The sequence below is a fragment of the Lepidochelys olivacea genome, assembly GCF_965140295.1.
Source record: "Lepidochelys olivacea isolate rLepOli2 genome assembly, chromosome: 20".
In the NCBI taxonomy this organism is placed as follows: domain Eukaryota; kingdom Metazoa; phylum Chordata; order Testudines; family Cheloniidae; genus Lepidochelys; species Lepidochelys olivacea.
This window is the reverse complement of record NC_140430.1, coordinates 2,276,814-2,297,028: the sequence shown is the minus strand read 5'-3', so window position 1 is coordinate 2,297,028 and position 20,215 is coordinate 2,276,814. Positions and strand designations below refer to the sequence as shown.

Genomic DNA, 20,215 nt, shown 5'->3' with positions numbered 1-20,215 from the left:
TGTCCGCATTGGTTCCTTTGGTCAGGTGCCAACCAGGTTATTTGAGCTTCTGAACCCCTTGCAGGTAAGGAGGAATTTTATGCTACCCTTAGCTGTATATTTATGACACGAGCCCTTAAGGCCAGTGCCAAGGCTGCCAGGCAGGAGGCCACTTGGTACCAATCACGCCCAGTAGGAACTGGGCTGAACCAGCCTCAGGCCAGCCCATGGACACACAGGACTTCCCCCCGCTTCCGACCTGGACTTGCCCCAGCCGCAGAGAAATCACAGTCTCCCTCGCCTTCGCCTAGGACCCAATCTGACCCCTCCTGTCACTTGTTGATTTAACTCTGCACCTGTGGATGGTGACATCAGCCCAGCTCTTAGCAGGCGGGGGCAGAGAGGCAACCCCGCTGTGCCATGCATTCACACTCCTGGCTCCTGCTGGTCACAAGAGGCGTTAGGAACAGAGACTGCTAGAGCCGAGGAAAGAGGTTGCTCAGGCCACTTGACCACCTGGAGCCTGAAGCAGCTGGTGCCCAGACAGACAGACACCCAGTCCCATCCACTTGGGCCTTCAACTTGCGTCTCTCAGCTCCCGAGAAGCACGTCCGTAGCCCGACCTGGCTGCAGGCTAGAGGTGGTTTCCTGCCAGTCACACTCCCTCAGTGGGAGTATCAGGTGGCCTGACTGAAACCCCTTGTCTATCACCCCCCAGAGGGGGGCAACCCACCTGTGCTCACTGGGCATGGTGGGATTCTGCCCCAGCCCAGGAATTCACATCAAAGCAAGTGCAGGTGGGTGCTGGGGAGCTGGGCTCAGGCTGGCCCTGTTTGGGAGCGGGGGGGGGGGGGCATGTGACACTCAACCCCCTCCAACAGGCACCTTGATAAATCCGGTGACACCCCTAAGCTGGTGCCAGGCCAGGCCCTGCCAGTCATGAGCTTTGGCTTACAGGCTGCTCAACTGCACCCTCTGCTGACCAGCCAGGCAAAGGACAAGCCTAAGCCCCCAACTACAGCCTTGTGCTCCAGGCACCCTCCTCCAGAGAGGGCTGGGGGCGAGAGCAGCTCTGCAATAGCCGTAGGGGATCTGCATCCTGCTGTGCTCAGTACCCCAGGATCAGAGCCCGGCCTGGGCTGGGGGAGCTGGGCGCACAGGCAAGGGAACTGCCTTCGGCGTACCCAGGATCATTCCGGTTTGCCTCAATGGCTGGTCACGAGCACAGACCCTGCGGGCGTGAAGGGGAGGCCCAGCACAGGTGAGTTAAAATCTCAGCTGTTCCCCCCCTTCGGTCCCTGGGGTCCGTGGATGGGGCTGACAGGCAGTAGATTTTCACAAGTCTACTGCCCGGCTGGCTGCGGGTTCAGAAACAATTCCTTTGCTCCCCTGATCTGACCCCACAGGAGCCAGGAGGAGAGCGGGTTCTCTCCGGGATGGAGAAGCCAACCCTCCATACCCCCCCAGCTAGCTCCAGACACAATAAAACAGCAGCTTCATTTAATACACGGATTTTTTTCTGACATTAAATACATTGGTAAATCAGCCGTTAAATTCTGTTACCATGATTGTTATTTTAAATGCGATGTAGGAGCTCTCAAAGCAAAAACAACTGATCAGAAAAAAAAAAAAAAGGCAAGCGGGATTAGGGGGGGGTTCAAAAGCTGCAGTGTCCCAATTTGGTCCAGGGATTTAGCCAGAAAACACACACTCCTGTAAGAGGGTTATGGACACTGGTGAATGTAGAGGACTCTGGACACAGGCTCTGTGCGTTCCAGCTTTGCCAGCAGGGTGGATGCTGCACGAAGAGCACTGGTTGTCGGACAGGTAAGCAGAGTCTTTCCAGCAAGGACAAAGCCCCCCATGTACGTTAGAAGTGCAGCCTGAAATCTCCAACAACGCCCTTGTGTTAGTGGCAGGGGGAAGTTACGTGTCATGTCACTGCAGGGACTGGAGGAGAAAAGAACCGAATACCCACGAGGCCATGCCACGCTTCAGCCTCCCGAAGGTCTCCTGGCCGCAAGAAAGGGCCCCCCGCGCACAGCCCAGCTCAGCGAGGAGTGATGGTAAAGGCTAGCTCAGCCTCCCAGCCACTTCCTAATCTATTTCCCACCCGTCCTGGGCTGGGCCTGGTGCTTCCCCTGCCTAGTTGTTTCGCTGCTTCAACTCTGCTTGACTAGACAATACAAAATGAGAGGAGGACAGGAGCTTGCTTCCTGCAAGATGCTGGGGCTCCAGTTTGGCTAGTGCTGGGGGAGGGCATCACCTCTCCCCCTTGGAGAGATCCCACTTCAAAGCCACCCCCCGCATACACACCCCCAATAAACACACAGGGCAACATCCTCATCTCAGCCTGGGAACCTTGAGCAAGGCACGAGCTCCCTCGCAGGCTCTCCCCGGGACAGCCAGTGCAGGAACAGTGCGGAGGGGCCGGCCGATTCTCAACATACGACTGAGCCGGCAGAAGGGGCCAGGACTGACAGCACCGGAGGCAGTTCATCCAGAGAACAGGTGCAGGGGGACGTGCAAGATTCCCTTTGTCCCTGCTCTGGGAGACTCCCACAAGACGTAAAGTTAAGCCTGTGGCCCTGTCAGCCTCCAAAGCACCGAAGGAAAGCCGCCAGCTAGTGCCAGCAGTAACGGTGCGTCAAAGATCCTCGGCAGGTCACAACATATCCACGGGCAACTCAGGGCAGCTCAGAGCCAGAGGCAAGAGACTCCGTGCCCTGGTCTCCCCCTGTATCTGGGCAGGGCACCAGGACCGTTTTGCTGTCCAGTTTGGAACCTGCTACAGTACATTAAGCCCCAGGGAAGACTGTCTGAACAGGCAACCCCTGTAACAGGAGGTTCCCGCTACGAGCGGCTCTATCATTAACAAAGCTACGGGGGTGCTGCTCTGATGCCCTGGGAATCAGCTGTTCCAGGACTACCCCGGGGGCTTCCCATCCAGCCCAACAGAACCAAGCGCTATTTACAGCCCAAATAAAACATGCGGCTACTTTGCACATGAGAGCTTGTATTTCCAAGGGGCCCTCAGCGGTGGAGCGGAGTTTGTGACATTACACAGACAGGGAGTGCGTGCAGCCAGGCTGGGTGCTTGTGACCTGCCGACGTAACCAGCTGGGGCAGGCGTGGGTGTGAGGTGCGAAAGACCCTCCCTGGGAGCAGTGACACCCCTCTCCCTCAGCGCCCAGAGAGGAGGCAGACTGGACTGTGCTTTGATGTCAGTTTCCCCCTGCAGGTTCTCCTGGCAGGCACCTCCAGGTAACCAGTGTGTTCCCCTTCCATGGGGAGGGGCCGAGCCCTCGCCAGCGTCCCAGAGGGAGGAGACGACTCTCCTTGCATCATCCGCCCTCCCCACCTCACCCAAGTTCCAGCCCATGCTAGAAAGGCAAGGGAGCCGATCCACACATGCTGAGCTGGACAGGGGCCCAGGGAAGGGGAAGTACACAGCACAGCTGCCATTCCCAGGACCAGGAAGGCAGGTCCCCTGCCTTTGCATGGCCTCACCTTCTTTAACACCAACTCCCAGCCCCATGTCCCTCCTGGAGCTCCCTAGGTTTGCTGCTCAGCACGCTCACCACCCCACCCCCTCCTACAGACAAAGAGGGGACACCCCTGCTCTGGGACTATTTTATGACCCCCCCCCCATTCTGAAGTGATCCTTGCTAGTCACTTGGGACTGCAGTGTAACAGACAAAGCGAGCCCAGTTTCCCTGCACATAGTGTGGAGCTCTGCAGCTTACACAACACAGGAGCAGACTGGAGCCCAGAGAATAAAACCTTTGGTGGGTTCCTCTTCGCGGAGGGAGCAGCAGAAATCAGTGCGGTGACCCCCCCCAGGAGCCCTCCAGCTAGCTTAAACTGAATGTGGCCCAAGACAAAATAAGCTCAACTGGACAGACGGGAGATTAAAGTGCAAACCAGAGAATTTGAGCGCCTGGTGATGGGGGAAGAATAAACCAACGGCTCCGAGAGGCCAGGAGCTCTTGAGGGGCGTATCACTGCAAGATACTGGGCGCAGCCGAAACTTTGGGGTTTTACACCCCCACCCAAGTCAGTATTAATGATACCATTTGCCACACAGCTGTAGAATCCATCCACCAGCTGACGCTGGGTGCACTGGCCTGGCGTTACCAAGATCAGGGGGATTACGGGAACGTAGTTCATGATTCTATTCATGCTGCTGAGACTTCGCAGCACTGAAGAGTCATTGTCTGTGTTCGCTTCACAGCGATCCATGCTAGCCAGCAGGAGGCCTGATTCTAGAGCACAGGATTCCACCCCTCACTTCCCCCCGTTCCCCCACCACTTCCACTCCCTTGCCGGAAAGGCCACCCAGGAAGAAATTAAGGACACTGCAGCTTCCCCCATCCCCCAAACATTGAAACAGATGAAAAAAACAGGATAAAAATTAAAGAGAAAACCCACAAGACACCCTCAGAAATAGCGTTTTCTGTAGGTCCCCATTCAACTTATTCTTCATGAAATAAACCTACAAGGGTTAAGTTTCCACCTCCTTTGGGCCCCTCCCCCCAGCATTAAATAAAGGGGGGGGATGGGCAGAAGAGGACAGGTGTTACAGGACCGAGAACACAGAGGGGGTGGGGGGGAGGGAGGAATCAATCAGAATTAGGTAGCTATTTGCACCTGTAATACAAAGCGAAGAGTTTGGTTTTTGGAAGTCAAGTCCCCGGTCGATCTAGTTCCACTGTCACTGGGGGGCGCGGGGGGGACAGGTGTCTGGCGGTGGTTCTGAAGCATTAAAAAGTGCAGTTAGAGGCATCAGGAGGGATTCGGTTCAGACGGGTGTCGGTGTGCCGGTGTTAGGGGAGGTGAAGTGTGGTGGGCAGGGGTGGGAATGGAGGTTATATCTTAGCTCTTCCTCTCGCGTCGGCCTCTCTCGAAAGCCACCCTTCAGTTGCTACAACACTGGCTCTTGTTCTGCTGGCTCTGCTCGTGGAGGTCCACGCCTCGGCTCCTTCCCGCCACGCCACTCGTGCTTTGGGGCTCGCTCTTTGGCAGCTTCTTGGCTGGAGGGGGGGGGGGGAGAGGGGAGAGTGAGCGAGGCCAACGGAGGGGAGCAGTAACAGCAACCGCTCCCCTCCCAGCCCCTTGGGCCACAACAACGCCGCTGACCACCTTCTGCCCAGGGCCGGTTCTCAGATGGCCCATTTCTGAGACTCCAGTCTGGATTTCAGAGCCACCTCCCAGCTGCCGCCACCACCACTCTGCTCTCGGGGGAACCCAGCTCCTGTCCTGCTGTGTCCCCCACGGCCCTCCAGAGCGAGCCAGCACCAGGAGAGCTGGCTGGAGTCGCTCCTGCTCCCCTCAAAGCTCACGTGCAGGTCCTGCTGCACAACCGACCATTACAGGCTCCACCCAGGCCAGAAGGAGCCAGCCGAGCTCCCAGGGCCTTTACGTGGACGCGGAGATTTGGAAACGTCCCAGGCGATGCAGATTCTGCGCAAGTGGCAGCTCCCAGGGCTTTTGTTTGCCCAGGTGGATTTGAAGGCACTAAAGACGAAGGTGCTAAGAAAATCAGAAATGAGGCAGCCCTGGAGATGTGAGAAGGAGCCACGGTTTCAGTCGGCTCCGTGACCAAGCAGGGATGTGGAAGGTGTTCGAGGGCAAAGACCCAGCAGCGTAATCCGTAACTGCAAAGGCTAGCCTGGCACTTCCCTAAGGGAGATCTTCGTCCCTGGTCCCCTCCGAGTCTTCCAAGGCTAATGCTGCTTCAGCATGGAGCCTCCACGTTGACCCCGCACCAGAGCCTGACAACAAATCACGGCTTGCTTCCTTACTGAATATTCAGCAGTAAGCTCCCCCCCCACCCCCAGAAACGCCCTTAGGAACCATGTTATGTCCTGGAGCAGGACAGGAAGGGGGGCTCCCCATGGGGCTCCAGCCCTCCACATGGGCTGCATGAATCAGCATCTGTACAGAGCTCAGGTGGGAACTGCCTCCCGCAGCCACCTGGTGCAGAGCTCCTGACACAGAAGCCTGGTGGATCTGCAGCAGGCCAGGGGCACCTTCGGCCTGTCTACTGCCCTGGGGCGGATGCCGTCCAGCACCCACACCTTACCGATTGCCAGGAAGAGATCGTTAACGTTCATCGCTGTCTTGGCAGACGTCTCCATGAACAACAGGCTGTTGTCATCAGCGTAGGCTTGTGCCTCCTGTAACAGAGACACAAGTATCACTGTTCCGGGGGGTTCCTGCCTGGAGGGCGTGGGAAGGGTGAGTGGTGGCCAGACCCACCAACGAGGCCCTTTTACCGGCACTGACAGTCCCGCCTCTACAGAAGAGGCCGAGGTCCTCTGCTATGCAGCCAAGCCAGCAGCTCCAGAGATGGACCGTTAACCACAATGGACTGGAGGCAGGAAGCAGCAAACGCTGCTCTATCGGAGGCTTTGAGAGGCTGCTGCAGAGACTATGCCGCTCAGCGCTTTGCAGGGGCTCGGCTGTGCTGACAGGCCTAGCCAGCTGCCCTTTGAGCAGTGGAAATGGATTCCCGCCAGCGAGACGGGAGCAGTGATCCACCTCGCAGGGCAGGGTGGAGAACGCCCCGTGCCGCTCAGAGGGGCTGCTGACACGGCAAGGATTGTTTACTGTGGGCAGCGATGCTGCTGCAGACCCCCCCGCTCCTGTGTGGTGGCTGCACTAGGAAGGGGAAATCTAATCCACACTCAGGTTCTCACTGCCACTGGGCGTACCTGACAGCATGTGCCCAACGGGCCCAAAAGCTGCCGGCTGGCCGGCCCCTGGCCAGAGCAGAGACTCCCGGGCTGCTGCAGCTAGATGCCAAGAGGCTTTCAAACTCGGGGGGCTGGGAAGCCTTAGCCAAGTCCACAAACCCTAGCTACTCACTTCATATTCTACCATGCGCTTGTTGGCGAGGTCAGCCTTGTTGCCCGCTAAGGCTATGACGATGCTGGGGCTGGCTTGCCGCTGTAGCTCTTTCACCCATGTCTTCGCTCGGGCAAACGTTTCCTGGAAGAGAAAGGTGAGAGAGGACAGCGTAAAGTCAGCGACCTGCCAGACTCTGGGCGAGTCTGCAGCCAAGCTAGAAACAGAACCCAGGTTTCCCAGCCCCTTGCCTTAACCCTGAGACCATCCTTCCTCCTAGACTGGGACAATTCCGTGCCTCCCTATTCCCCCTGGCACCAGGAAAGCTAAGGGAGAACTCCAAATGTACCTGGTTGGTGATGTCATAGACCACAATGGCAGCTTGTGCCCCCCGGTAATACATTGGGGCCAGACTGTGATATCTCTCCTGGCCAGCTGTGTCCCAGATCTCAAACTTGACTGTTGTGTCATCCAGGCAGACGGACTGTGTGAGAAACGCCGCTGTTGAGAGGAAAGGAGACAGTGGTACAAGTAGCACTCAGCCCGTTGCGCTGGGTTCTGTGCGTACAGCAAGAGAGGCCCTATCCTGGAGAGCTGTCAATCTAAGTAGATTGACAGGCAAAGCCCAGAAGGGGAAGTGACTCGCCCAAGGGGACACAGCAAGTCGTTGGCAAAGCCAGGTCTCCTGACTCCGAATCTAGGACCTTGGAGCATGCTGCTCTCTAGGCATCGTTCACACAGGAACAGGTTAATCATTTCAAGTTTGGACATTGACATAAACATTCACCCCCTATTGCTGAAACCCAGCTGCTGTGCGCCAGCTGCACGCTTATGTGGAGATTGAAGACGGCTCACATGGCATCTGCAATCAGGAACCAGTCCTGTGTTCAGGAAGGAGCTGGGGGTTTGTGGCTGCGTTAAGGAGTTTGACAGACACTAGCGTCTCCCGATCCCTCATACGTGGGGGATACAAACAGGAACAGTGTTTGTGCCCAGGCAGGTTGGCACATCCCAATGCTGTCCTGCGGGATGCAACACGAGCCAGAGCAGGATACTGTGACCTACATTTTCAAGAGGGACTAGCAATCATGTTAAAAGGGGCTTGGTTTTCAGAGGAGCACAGCACCCTTTGGTGTTAAGTTGGGAGCCCCAGCGCCTTTCAAAGACATAAGCCTTCAGGAGCCTGGTTCCATTCCCCGCAGCTCTTGGGGCCAGAGTATTGGTGACATGCAGCGCCCCCCTCCCCCTCAGTAAAAAGGGTTTGCACGTGACTGTCAAACCTAACTGACCCTTAAGTCCCCCTTGCAAAGGTAGGGAAACAGACACAATGGGGTGGTGTTTGCCCACAGCAGAGCCCAGGAGTCCTGGCTCCCAGTTCCACACGCTAACTGATGTCTATGGATTTGTCTGGCCACGTGAGCGCACTATCGGTCCCCCCAAGCTAGGGGGGAAGACAGGCTGAGAGAAGGCAAAAAATACATTAAAAAGGCTCTACAGGAGCCAAGACTGAGCACGCAGGTGGCGAGCAACCCAGGTGTCAGACCACCGCTGGGCCCTGAAGGAGTCAGGAACACGTCTCCAGGGGGATTCACCCCGTGATCACTCGGCACTTCCTCAGCCCTCCCCTACTGCAAGTCTCCAAGCTCGCAATGAAAGGTGGGTCAGGGTGGTCCCCACTTTACAGAGAGGGTAGTGACGCATGCAAACGAACAGAACTCAAGTCTCAACTCCTGCTTCAGTTCTCTAGCCATTGGACAACACTGGCTCACTGCCCATTACACAGACATGCCACCTATTAATCCAAGGTGCATTGTGCTATCTTGTCTCAGCCGTGGTCTGAAAATTGGCTGTACCATCTTCACACGCACTATGGGATTCTTTCAGGCGCGTCAGCAAGTCACAGCTACATCCTTGTACATACAGTGAGGCTGCAGGTAGTTCTGGAAGGAGCATGGATTCATTACGCCAACTACCACTGTGCCTCGCCCTGCTACTCACTTGGGCCCCTCTGAAGGCATGACAGGCCTTGGGCTGCTCACAGTGATAAGGCAGGGTCTGCAATGGCCAACCAAGGGCAGCTGGGCCCTAATCAGGTGGGGAGCAAGGGAAGCCAGGAGCTCCAGAGGATTGTGGGGAAGTCTGCATCTACCCCCTCGATACACACCCCCATGCTCTCGCACAGCACTTACCCCCGATGGTGCTCTCCTGGTATTCGTGGAACTGACCCTTGACGAAGCGCAGCACCAGACTGGACTTCCCCACCGCGGACTCGCCCAGCAGCACTAGCTTAAACTGACAGATTTTACTAGCTTGGGACTGACCATTCGGCCTGGCAGCTCCTCTGCTGGTCATGGCCTGGATTCCGGTCACAGCCTGCGCCCCAGCGGATCGGAGAACCTTCGTGCCACTGACCAGTTCTTGGCTTGGTTCTGAGCCAAGGAACAGTATCCTAGAGGCTCAACTCTCCTGAAACACAAGAGGGAGAGACGAATTAGCACATGGTACAGATACAACACTACAGAGTTTGAAGGGCTCCGAGTTTTTTGGTCTCAGACGTTAACTCCGTTGGATTTATGGATCAGTAACCGCCTTGCATACCACACACCAGGGTGAGCAAGGAATAGAACCCGGGAGTCCGACTTGCCTACTGCACCTACTAGGACACGCTCCCTTTCCTGCCAAGAGCTCCGATTCTCCCATACATTAAGGTAGAGAGATGCCCGAGCCTCACTGGCAGGTAAGCTTTAAAAAAGGAGCAAGCTGACAAGCAGAAATCGGGCCAAGGAGGGAAAGAAAAAGCCGGATCCTTACAACTGAGTGAGTGAGTCAGCAATCCTAGCAGATGTCTCACTTGCATTCCTGGAGAAGTAGCAAACAGCTCCTGGATAGGAACGCGCATTGCACCATGTGGTACCAAGGGCCAGGGCAGAGCCTCTGACCTGTTCTAGGAAGGGGCAGGAGGATTCAAGAACTCTGTTATGCAGCAACAAGCTCAGGCCCCATTTGCAGCCTGAATGCATCTGTTCTGTTTACTGCAAATGGCCTGAAATTCCACATCTGCTCGTCTCCCCTCCCTGCCCCGGCTCTCTGGGGGCAGGACGGAGGGACTGACCTATCTCATCGCTGCCGTTCTGAAGGGAAATTCCTAAGTGAGGGACAGTGGAGTCAATTTTTGTTCACGTATTTTGAGATCCCCACTCACACGCACAGTGCAGGCACACTGCCATCGCACCAGGGCTATGGGTAGACCACGCTCCCTGCCCAGTTAACCACCCCGCCAAATTTTAAAGCCTTCCCTGTGAAAAAGCTCAGTTACCAGCTCTTGCTGCAGAGTGAAATTGATGCAATCCTGGTCAGTTTCACATAGCCACTACCCATGGCCAAAAGAAGTTCTCCCCCAGCCCAGGCAATGGGTGAAAAGACCATACTGCTGGGAGTTCTCAAGAAGAAGACGTGGTGAGCAGAAGGCTGACTACACCCAGAGCTGTGCTGGTTTAACTTAAACCAGTCTAACCCCGTTTAGTTAGACCAGTGCCAGAGGCTGTGTGAACAATTGACTGCAGTTGACGTGAAGTCAACTAGGAACAGGTTTAAACAAGATCTAAATAAGCCACTCTGAAACCTGAAGCATCCAAAAGGTGTGAACTAGTTTGGCAAAAGTGGTATGTGTACAGTCAACAACAGAGGGTCCTATTTCAAGTGGTGGGTGGAGGGGGGTTAACCAGGTAGGGATATAACTGGAATAGATTTTAATTGAAATAGGACACAATCTGAAATAAGCACCCAGACATCTGCATCGCAGAGGTGTGAACTACAGACTCTTGTTTTGGTTCCAGTTTGTGTGTAGCCAACACCTCGGGTCTGCCAGTGGCTGAGCGTTTATGTCCCTACGAAGAAAAGGAGGACTTGTGGCACCTTAGAGACTAGGTGCCACAAGTCCTCCTTTTCTTTTTGTGAATACAGACTAACACAGCTGCGACTCTGAAATATGTCCCTAAGGTCTCTCAGGACTTCAGCCACGTCTACACTACCCCCCGGATAGTGATCAATCTATCGGGGATCGATTTATCATGTCTAGTGTAGACGTGATAAATTGATCCCCGATCGCTCTGCCGTGGACTCCGGACCACCACCACAGCAAGAGGCGGAAGCGGAGTCGACGGGGAGGGGCGGCCGCCGATCCCGCGCCGTAAGGAAGCGAAATAAGTGATTCTAAGTCTATCTAAGATACGTCGACTTCAGCTACGAGAATAGCGTAGCTGAAGTAGACGTATCTTAGATCAATCCCCCGCACCCCGGCAGCTTAGACCAGGCCTTCAGCTCAATCCTTTGTGCAATGCACTAGGAGACTGTGAGAAAGGGTTCCTTCGATCTGATGTGAAATGCATTTTAAGACCTCAAAACACATGCATGCTAGCGATGCTTATTAGAATCCCCTTAGAAAACAACGGATGCTGACCTGTGTTAATTCAAATAGCTCTACATCTGTGTTAGGACGTTAGTAACTGCCAAAAAGGTATCGGGAGCAATGAAAGAAAATGGCATTAAACTTCAGAGTCTGTTTATTTCACCATTTAACCGATTAAATTGTGAGGCACAGCTTAGCCCTTTATTCCAGTGGATTCTCACCCCCAGCGATGAGTCGGGGGAATTTAGCAAAGCACGTGTTGGTTGGTTTGCCTACTTACTCTCCGAAGCCCATTTCTGGATTCCATAGCCAGCACTGGTGACCTTGGAGCTAAGGGCAGACAGGTTTCTCAAATGCAGGCAACTGGACCAAGATTTTTCCAGAAGTCCTGATTGTGGCTATCAAATCTGAGACACCTTCAAGAGACCTGAATCAGAGGCTGTGCGCTCAGGTCCCCTTGAGGCCTCTTAAAATTAGACACCCAAAAATCACTAGCCATTTTTCAGTGTCTCAGGCCTTTCCTTCTGAGTTCAAACCCTAAAGGAAGGGCTTCCAGGTCTTGAGGTGAGAGATCGGATCCAAGACTGGTGTGTTATAGGGCAGACCCTGCAGCAAAGATTTGTTAGCATTAACAGGGCCAAGTATACAAGAAAACAAGGGTCATCTGAAGACTTATCAGCGAGCAGCCAGGAAAAGCCTGGCCATTTCCCGTTCCCCATCTGCTTTGAGACAAGCAGACTAAAGGCCAAAACCTGGCAGGAAATGCTCACTGTAACCGCTGTGATTTGTACAAATTGAACGCTGGGCAGCCCAATACTTCCCAGTCCCACCAAGGAAGAGGGACAGTCACCATTTTATTGTTCAAAAAGCAAGAATCCAAGGACAACGGGAAAAGGTTTCAAAGCCCATAATGGCCAAAGCTGTCTGGTAGCAACCCAAGTACTGCACGTCAGCTTTCCTGGAGCTGAGCTGGCTAAAGACAGGGAAACGCTTCCTTCCGCTTCGAGGACCTTGTTTTGTTAAATATGTGAGAGAGGAATGATTAAGCAATGACCTCGTCAGCATCCTATGAGAGTTTCCTGGGGAGAGTCCTGCGTGATTCTGGGGAAGCTGGCACAAGCCAGAGTGTTCCGATGCTTAGAAGCCACTCTCTGCTTTGCGGCACCGGGGCACAGCTTCAAATTAGGCCAGACACAGATGGGGAGAGTGAGATACAGAGGGAGCAATATGAGGGTTAAGCAACTACAATTAGGGCCAGAGTTGAAAGTCCTCAGCGCCTCCCATCGCGAGCTGATCTCTTTCGGAAGTCCGGCCCTTGGAAGAATAAGAATACTGGGCTTCTCCAACTGAAGACATTCCCATTGCTTGTCCCAGAGGGTGAATTGCTGGTCACCCCACCCTCTCTCTCAACCTGCCAATCACTGGATAGTTACAACACTTTGTATGCTGGCTTCAGCAAGTCACAAGAGGCTAAACACAAAGGACATTTCAGAGCAACAGCCAGGATTTGACAACAGCACCACCTCATTGCAAAGCCAGTCACCACAGACCCTTAAAGGTGACCTGCAAAGGGTGGTTTGTTTGGGTTTTTTAAAACAGCTTTGCCTTTGAAGGCTTCTGCAGAAATCAGGAACCTTGTCTGGCCTTCCCTCTGGAGGTCTGAGCTCTCACACCTTAATTGTTCAGTCTGAACAAAGGTGTTCTCTCCCCCGAGCAGGTGTTTGGTATTGGGGAGCAGGTGAGAAGATGCTGTAACCATTCTGACAAATCTCTTCTCCGCAACTGCTGCAGCTTCCGCTTCCTGGTGATGTGCTCATTTCATTTGTTCCCTAAGTCACCACAGGCTTCCAGGGGGGTTGGACAGGAAAGTAACAGACACTTTTCAGATTCTTCTACAGCATAAAGATGCTGACACAAGCCAAGCTACCCTCCTCCTCACTGCAGCTCAGGTCACCTAAGTGCCTAGTAAATTGGTACCAGATAAAATGGTCATCTCTCAACAATTCTCTGCACTCAGACAGGACCTTCCAAGCCAAGGATCTCAAAGCACTTTACGAACCTAGCTGAATTAAGCCTTCCCATACCCCAGGGAGTAGCACCCCCATTTCAGAGAGGGGGAAGGGAAAGCACAGACATGAAGTGTCACTTGCCACGGCCATAAAGCGACTCTGGCAGAGCCGTGTGTCAGGCATAAGAACATTCAACCTGCATGCTACTTCGCACCTCCTAAGAGCTCCTAAGAGCTTCTTCTGTTACTTGGGTTTCCCTCCCACGACCAGACCAAGCTTCTTCATGGTGTTTGAAAGTGAGGTGTGCACACTCGTGCGTAAACACGCCACGAGAGCAGACAAACCAACACAGCTCATCGAGGTTCCCAGAAAAGTCAAATCCTGTTGTACTACTGGTGACCAGCGATTGGCATGGAGATGGGACGCTGAATACAAGTGCTGCAGCCACCCTTTAGACTCAGCTCTTCGGAGCAGGGACTGTCTACTCTGCGCCCAACTGTGAGGTCCTGTTCTTGGATGGTCCCTAGCCACCGCTGTAACACACATTACTACAATCCCAAGAAAGCTCCGGGAACTCACCCCGAACGCGATCAGAGTAGTTGATCCAGCCGTCCACTCATATTCGCTAAACAGAGAGCTCCATCCCAACAGAAGCTTCCACCAATATCAAGAATGAATTTAACTCAAAGAAATTAAATCGGAAAAGCCCTCCTCTGAAGCAAGGGGGCTTCTACAGATCAGGGGTTCTCAAATCCCCCCCATGCTATAAAAACCTCCCTGGCCCAGCTGTGCCACCACATCTGGTTTTCTGCATATAAAAGTCAGGAGGAGAATTGTCTGGAGCCCCACACCAGGAGAGGCACGGCAGAGCTATGTTGCTCAGGTTTCACCCAGGACTGGGGCTGAAGCTGGTGTGGTTCGGGGCCCCAGGGTGCAGTCCCACATGGCAGGACTTAGACTCACTAGGGCCCAGGCCGGAAAGCCAAATGCCAGTCATGCTTGGCAGACCCCCTGAAACCTGGTCACACACCCCCAGGGGGCCCCAGACCCCTGGCTGAGAACCACTGCTATAGATTATATAGATACCTTTCTTTAAAAGGCTACTGTCCAAATTTGGCTCTCTTTCATTGACTACCTGAAATAACTAGAATGAGGTATCCGACCCCTAACAGGTCAAAGCCCTCAGTCCATTAGCTCTTCAGATCTTTCAGTAAATCCGTGTAACCTGCCGTAGCATCCTTTGGACATTTTCAGAGTAATTTTATATCTGCGTTAATATTAAACATCTGTTGGAACCACAATTACCGTCCAGAAAGTTACTTACCAAAGCAAAACATTTCCAGAAAGCATCCAACAGCTAGACCAGAAATTGAGGACCCCCTTGGAGCCCCATTTTACTCTGCATCAGTGACATACACATCACAACCCTTAGCTTGCACAAGTTACAATAAAGGTGTTTTAACAGCAGTCAGCTGACAAGCTTCAGCTTGGCAGCCGACTTGGACATCTCCATTGCCAACATTAGAGATTCAGGAGTCAGTTTGGCTGACCATTTCATTACCCTGAGAAGCGGAGCAGGGCTCAACAACTGGCTCTGATGCACTGAGCAAGTTCAGGGTGAAAGAACTGGGAAAGAGATCCACACAGCCCATTCCTTACCGATTCCCTGCCCCCTACTACCGGCACTGAAAGGACAAATACGTGGCATAGGGAGCTAGCTAGATATCCACCCTTGGATCAGATCACCCCCAGTTTCACTGCACTGACTTCAGTGGGGTTGCGGCAGGGATGAATGCGATCCATTGCAATTCAGTCATTAAGAGTGTTAATAGCAGAACTTTGTTTCAGGGAAGGGCCTGTTCAGGAGATACCCCCAGGAGTTGGAGTTGCAACAGCCTGTCTGGGTTAACTGCTTTCCTGTTGCCAATGTTACTTTTCCTATGTCTTAATCACATACAACATAAGCCACTGCCATCAAAACCACACGCATGGGTTAAATCTGCCATCAGCCCTCTCTCCCCACCCCGCTTTATTACCTAGCCAGACAGCGAAGAGGATGCAACGAACTGGATCCTACCCTGACCACCCAGTATTTGAAAGCCTGAAATGCAGGAGTTACAGATCCGACCCCGGTGCACACCCAAGTAGTGTGGAACCCCATTCCCTTCAGTGGGCCATTCTGCCGGGGCAAGGGCTGCAGGATCAGGTTCCTCACAGGAATGAGAAGATGAGAGCATATTACAAGGGAGCCACTGCTCTGGACTCTGAGATGTTTTGAGACTCTTTGAGCACTGGACTGGGTTCCCTAGGGACGTGGCAGAATCTCCTTCCTTTGAGGTTTTTAAGGCCCGGCTTGACAAAGCCCTGGCTGGGATGATTTAGTTGCTTTGAGCAGGGGGTTGGACTAGATGACCTCCTCAGGTCCCTTCCAACCCTGATATTCTATGTTCCTGAAGAGCCCTGGTGATGCACCGTCAGATACAAAATAACAGGAGCACAGCCTGATACAGCTCGCTGGGAGCTTGTTCCGTTTATTAATAAGGTTGCAATGGATCCACCATTTTCCCCATCCAGGTATGAGACTTCTCAACAGGGGCCCAGGCATACCCACTGTTCAGACAAGAGACATTTACCTACACAGCCTTTCTAGTCTTCAAAGTGCATTACACACTAGTTTATCCTCAGCATCCACAGGAAAGAGACAAAAAGAAAAGGAGTACTTGTGGCACCTTAGAGACTAACCAATTTATTAGAGCATGAGCTTTCGTGAGCTACAGCTCACTTCATCAGATGCATATCGTGGAAACTGCAGCAGACTTTATATATACACAGAGAATATGAAACAATACCTCCTCCCACCCCACTGTCCTGCTGGTAATAGCTTATCTAAAGTGATCATCAGGTGGGCCATTTCCAGCACAAATCCAGGTTTTCTCACCCTCCACCCCCCCACACAAATTCACTCTCCTGCTGGTGATAGCCCATCCAAAGTGACAACTCTTTACACAATGTGCATGTATCCTCCCCTCCAGTTTACTGTTGAGAACTAAGCCCAAAAGCCACTTGCAACAGGTGATGGAGGGTCTTGTCTACATGGGGATTTGAAACTAAGAGTCCTGTGTCATAGCTGCCATTAAAATGCGTACATTCCTGCCTCTGGTTCTTTCCTCAATAGTATCCTGGATCCTGAACTACGCTGCAGTCCGGCCACCTCTACCCAGCTCGGTTCCAATTACAGTCACCAAACAAAGCTTTAAGAGTCACCGCTGGGATAATTAGCACCTCTGTCTCCAGGGTATTTACATGTAAAGTCACTCCACACCACTGACCATTAAAGAGGTAATGCTCATTGACTCACAATATTGATATCCGGTGGATCAAGGGCCACCAGTCTTCTTTCTATTAGACAGATTAGGCATATCCTGTACAACAACTGCAGTCACCCAGGAATGCCCTGTTGTCCGCAAATTAATGCAACACTCACACAGAACTTGAGGAGCCGCAGAGACAGGACCCAGCCTCTCCTGCTCCAAAACACACGTCCATTTCAGTTGAGGGGGGAAAAAGTAGGATCTCCCTTAGCAATACAAGGCCTACCTAACACAGGTGAGCAGTTTTGATTTCATCCAGTGGAAGGCAGCGATACATGGATGGAATTAACCAGCACAATATAGCAACTCTGTTAAATTAAAGCTTGTTTTCAGCAGGCATTGGGCGATGTAGTGATCTGGGAAAGGATCAACTAGATTTTTGGAAGACTTAATAAAACTTTGCACCCAGGGCAAGCATTAGCTCTCCAGACACCATGATTTAAATAAAAGGAGTGACTTGAGAGTTAGCTCTCCTTGCTACACTAGCAATGTTAGTGGCCAGGCCAAAGGGCTAACAACAACACAGCCACGTTCTAGGCGAGCATGGGGAGGTGATCAGCAGTCACTTGGCAATGTTTAATAGATCCTGACACCCAAAGGAGGTTAAAAGTCACTTCCCCTCTATGTACCCTCCATTTCCCCACTCACACAGTGAAGCTGTGGCAAAGCTGGCAGTGGCAGCCAGGAGTCCAAGCTCCCAGTCCCTTGCTCTAGCTATTAACAATGCAGCGTCTCTTCCTTTCCCTCCACAAGAAGTTAGAAAAATTCATATGGGTACTAGGCCAGTCATCAAACATTAATAAGCAGGGAGGAAAGCGTTGCATATGTGAAGCCACTTAAAGAACATAGAAAATATTTCTGAGATTGAGTTGAAGACTAGGGGAAAATTCAGGGTAGGGTTCGAGAGAGTATAGCACAGCTGTGACCCTTAAGGATTTCAGCACTGGGAGGAGTGAACCCGCTTAACCATTGTGAGAGCAGGAGATCTGCTTCCTCCCCTCCATCACGCTTAGAGGAAGTTGTTCACATCACTGCTTTACTACTCTGTAAGCAAGGAGAATGAAAATGGTTGGGCCAATGGCAAGGAGTAATGGGACAAGATTAAGGGGAGGCAAGCTCAGCCCGAATGTCAGGAAAAGCTTCCCAAAAGCAGAGATCTGCTAAAGGATGAAATAGTTCTCAGGGTAAGCCCACACTGCAATTTAAGACCAGGATTTGAACTCAGGCTCAAGCCTAACCCCCCTTCTGTCTACACACAAATGGTGCTAACCCAGGGTCCCAGGATCCCACAGGGGCGGAGGGTCCAAGGCTGAGTCAAGTCCAGACCCAGGGTTCAAGCCCTATTGCTTTGCAGTGTAGATGCAGCCCCGCCCCACTGGACTTGTGCTCTGAGGGTATGTCTACACGGATACTAAAACTCACAGCACTGTGCCTCAAAGCCCAGGTCAGCTGACTCAGGCTCCAGGGCTAAAAACTGCAGTGTAGACATTCAGGCTGGAGCTGAGACCATCCTCTCATGCCATGGATATTTTATCAAAATGTAGATGTACCATGGGAGTCCACCAGAAGTATTCCACAATCCCACAGGCTGACTTTCTTTGTCCTCCGGACAGTCAAGTTTTCCCACACTGCACCACAAACAAAGGGCTAGAGCAGCTACACTTTGGGAGGGTGCTAGGAAGTCTGAGATACAGGTGGTTGAACATGGGCCTGCAAGATGAAATGTAGACACTGGAGTCCCAGCGTTCTACAGTTCCTAACCTGGAGTTAAAAATGCATGTAGACGCTCAAACCTTAGGTTAACAATCCCAGGGTCTGCTAATTTGAGTTCTACTAGCCCTGGACCGACATTGCAGTGTAGACATATCTCCAGAGAGAACTGGTGAAAGCACCATTACTGCAGGAATCTTTAAAACTAGACCGGATACAGGAGACAAGACTGTCAGTAGCAATTACACACTAATATAGCGGGGACTGGATGATCTACAAGGCCTCCCCAATCTCTGAACTTCCATGATTCACTTCCTCCTTTCCTTAATTGACATGCAAATAATAAAGTATCCGATTCAACATAGAAAATTTAACACGAGCTGACAGCACTGCGGCCATCCCAGAAGGGGAAAGAACTAACCTAAATACCAAGAGCCCTTGAGGCACTAGTGCTCTGAAAATAAACATTCCAGCACATATTGCATTCTAACATGCCCATCACTGTAGCCTCTACTTATGTTTGGAGACAGCCATAGGATTCCAGCTGAGAGACTAACCCATATTCCCAGGTAGAGTCTGGCAATCAGCCCCTAGTAGGAACGACCCGTGAGACAAACCTGATAATTGATGGTACACCAGGTTATCCCATCTTCCCAGCTGCCCCAATTTAGAAGGCAGAGTCCCTTTTTGCTCTCTCCAATAAAAGAAATATTTATCACTTTTCCACTTTGTCCCTCTGGGAAGATCTCCTGTTCCAATGCATTTTTAATGGAGTTAAATTGGAAGACAAAGATTAGAAGCCCCTCAGGGCTGTGGGATTCTATCCATGAATTTCTAATATTCCCGTCTTCATACTATCCAGGAGCTACCAACAAGGATTAGTGGAACCACCAGCAGTGCCCAGCCAGGAACACGCTGGAGGCTGAGTCGACAGACCAGCCCGAGATGTTAATTATACACTTATGGTTCCGCGTGCACAGGTCTGCTCACAAGAACAGAAACGCAATGAGGTGGAGTTTTCCATCCCCAGGTGTCCCTACTGTTAAGGGCTATAAGCTGCTGGTGTGTTTGGTGGGCTGACCAGGAGGAGGAGGAAGAGGGGCGAGCATCTGTGCTGTATCGTCCCTCACTATGGAAAAGGCACATTAGTAACATGGGCAGGTGTGAGGACCAAGAATGAACTCAGGCCCCAGCACTGGGGACAGGTGCATTCAGGCCTCGAGCAGAGCGGTGTGCAGAGCAGAGCGGGACAGGGGAAACAGAAAGGAGTCTCTGTACCCTCACCTAGGCAGACAGAGCACAGCTGGGGTGGGGGGGGGCACAGCAGGTTCTTGCTGGGACCTCAAGAACCCCAAACCCTGGGGCAGGGGCACGGGGTGGGGGGGGGAGATACACAGCCCCTTTGCCATCCTACAGGAAGACACACCCTGATCTCCCCTCCCCGCAATGGGGCAGCCCTACCAGCTGCCGAGCCCCCTCCATCCCACTACCCTGGGCCCCCCGAGTCCTTCGCTACCCCCAGAGAGACCCACGTCTCCCCCCTTCCTTCCAGCCTGCCCAGGGCAGCCACCCCCAGCCCAACCCCGGGCTCCGCCCCCTGCCCCCAGGCTCCGCCCCCTGCCCCCCCCACGGACACCAGTTCCCCCCCCCCGCCACGGACCGGGCCCCCCCGCGCCCAGCCCCCAACCACCCGAGGGCCCCCCCCCTCCGGGGTCCGGCCCCTCCCAACTCTTCTCCCCGCCCCCTAGGCCCCCACCCAGGGCCCCGGCCGCGCCGCGCCCCGCCCCCGCTCCCCGGTACCTGAGGCGGCTCCGGCTCCGGCTCCCCCCGTCTCGGCCCCTAAAGTGTCGAACACACAAACAGCTGCTCTCAACCAAACCTGCCGCTGG

At 53.1% G+C, this 20,215-nt stretch overlaps 2 protein-coding genes across 3 annotated transcripts in view; both read right to left on the bottom strand.

Moving 5' to 3' along the window:
* The window catches only part of SUOX (sulfite oxidase), a 14,672-nt gene extending 9,953 nt beyond the window's left edge, over positions 1-4,719 (bottom strand). The window contains exon 1 of the mRNA XM_084610319.1: positions 4,630-4,719. The gene's annotated coding sequence lies outside the window, so the exon portion shown is untranslated. The remainder of the gene's footprint in view (positions 1-4,629) is intronic.
* Positions 1,475-20,215, bottom strand: RAB5B (RAB5B, member RAS oncogene family). Of its 2 annotated transcripts, XM_084610320.1 has the most exons (6): positions 20,127-20,215; positions 9,018-9,294; positions 7,178-7,329; positions 6,850-6,972; positions 6,065-6,158; positions 1,475-5,012 (listed from the first exon to the last, which is right to left on the bottom strand). In XM_084610320.1, exons 2-6 carry the CDS (start codon positions 9,178-9,180, stop codon positions 4,897-4,899), a joined length of 648 nt encoding a protein of 215 aa, XP_084466446.1. In that variant the 5' UTR covers positions 9,181-9,294; positions 20,127-20,215; the 3' UTR covers positions 1,475-4,896. The 2 variants fall into 2 exon arrangements, with proteins under 2 accessions (XP_084466446.1, XP_084466447.1); XM_084610321.1 differs by lacking the exon at positions 6,850-6,972.

What these genes read in the sequence shown, in the direction of transcription:
- RAB5B (XM_084610320.1), bottom strand. Translation starts at nt 9,180, where the DNA reads ATGACCAGCAGAGGAGCTGCCAGGCCGAATGGTCAGTCCCAAGCTAGT. An exon ending in AGCGCATGGTAGAATATGAA is followed by an intron (nt 6,159 to 6,849) that starts GTGAGTAGCTAG and finishes TCTCTGTTACAG; the next exon opens with GAGGCACAAGCCTACGCTGA. An exon ending in CGATCTCTTCCTGGCAATCG is followed by an intron (nt 5,013 to 6,064) that starts GTAAGGTGTGGG and finishes CCCCCCCTCCAG; the next exon opens with CCAAGAAGCTGCCAAAGAGC.